At 68.8% G+C, this 1,380-nt stretch overlaps 1 protein-coding gene across 1 annotated transcript; it reads right to left on the bottom strand.

The window, feature by feature from the left end:
• Window positions 1-268: 268 nt before the first annotated feature.
• LOC146598282 (exosome complex component MTR3-like) lies at window positions 269-1,100 on the bottom strand. The gene is given in 1 exon segment (XM_085300618.1): window positions 269-1,100. A coding segment is annotated over 1 exon segment (816 nt). The 5' UTR covers window positions 1,085-1,100.
• Between the last annotated feature and the right edge of the window lie 280 nt (window positions 1,101-1,380).

Here is a 1,380-nt window from a genome sequence, read left to right as displayed (position 1 = left end):
GCTCTAGCAATATGGACGGGCTGCTCAGGCAGGAGCTGGGGTGCTCTGGGAGGTCTGCGGTGCTGCAAGGGGCAGCTCAGGAAGGCTCTGGGGGTCTCTGGCAGTGCAGGCGGCTGCTCGGCTGGGCTCCAGTGGGCTCGGGCAGTGGGGGGCTGCTCCAGAGAGGCCTCTGGCAGTGCAGGGGGACAAATCCGGGGGCTCTAGCAGTACGATGCTGCTCTGCTGGCCTTCGGGGCCTGCGGCAGTGGAGGGTGCCCTTCGGGCCAGCTCAAGCAGTGGAGGGGGTGGTACGGCGCCGGGCAGCGCGCAGGAGGCTCTGCCGCAGCATGGGGTAGAGGCAGTGGCAGCCATCGAGGCCGAGGTGCAGGGCCTGGGCCCAGCTGTCAGGGGGGCCGCCCCGGTCACAGCCCAGCAGCCCCGACACCTGGTTGAGGGAGGGCAGTAGGGCCACAGTGAGGAGGGCGGCGGCGCGGCGCTCCTCAGCCTCACTAGGCTGCAGGAGCCAGTAGGCAGCAGTGGCATCGGGCGGCCGGGACAGGGCGCAGCCCACCGCCAGGTCGTACATCTCCACACTGGCATTGGCGAGTGCCAGTGCAGCAGCGCTGACGGCGGCGGCCAGGGCGGAGCTGCCCTCCCGCAGCAGCAGTGCGCTGACGGCGAGGCGCGCGCGCGGGTAACGCACCAGCCGCACCACCCGCTCCAGTACCTCACGCAGTGCCGTTGCCACCGCCTCGTGCTCCGCCGCTGCCTCACGCGCTGCCGCCTGCCACCCACGCCCAGCGAAGGGCGCATGCCGGAACTCACACACCAACCGCCCCGCAGCTGCCGCGCCGCCTGGCTCCGCCACCGCGGCCACCTTGTGCGGGCCCCAGGCGGCGCGTAGCACCTTGGTGCCGCTCGTCAGCTCCACGTAGGCCGAGCCCTCGGCCTGGCTCAGCAGCCCCATGCGCGCGAACAACGGCCGCAAGGCGCACGGGTCCCGCACCTCCTCCTCCTCCTCCTCCTCTTACTCCTCGGCCGCTGCCCACATCTCCGGTGGCTGCGACTCCTCGGGGCCCTGCAGGCGGCGGTGATCCAGCGGCATCCTCCGGCCGGCTGCCCCGCGAAGAAAGCAGGGAAGAGGGAGGGAGGGAGGGAAAGAGGAGCCCCGCCCGGCCCCTCAAGCACAGCCAGCGGCGCACGCGGCAGGCGGCCTTTATTAGCTGAGTTGAACCCCCCTCTAGTGCCCCCATCCTCACCTCACTAAGATCTGCAATCTCCTTCTGCACATCCTTGTTGGGAGCTSTCTGCACTTTCACTTTGGCATCCAGGTCAGACAGCAATTTCTTGAGGCTGTCTACTTTCCTGAGGGCCTAGCAGAATAAAATTCAAGTTATGTTT

This window comes from Rhea americana, unplaced genomic scaffold (genome assembly GCF_003343005.1).
Source record: "Rhea americana isolate MKP2758 unplaced genomic scaffold, rheAme1 scaffold_1667, whole genome shotgun sequence".
In the NCBI taxonomy this organism is placed as follows: Eukaryota; Metazoa; Chordata; class Aves; order Rheiformes; family Rheidae; genus Rhea; species Rhea americana.
The sequence above is the reverse complement of the archived record's forward strand: the minus strand, read 5'-3'. Positions and strand labels throughout refer to the sequence as shown.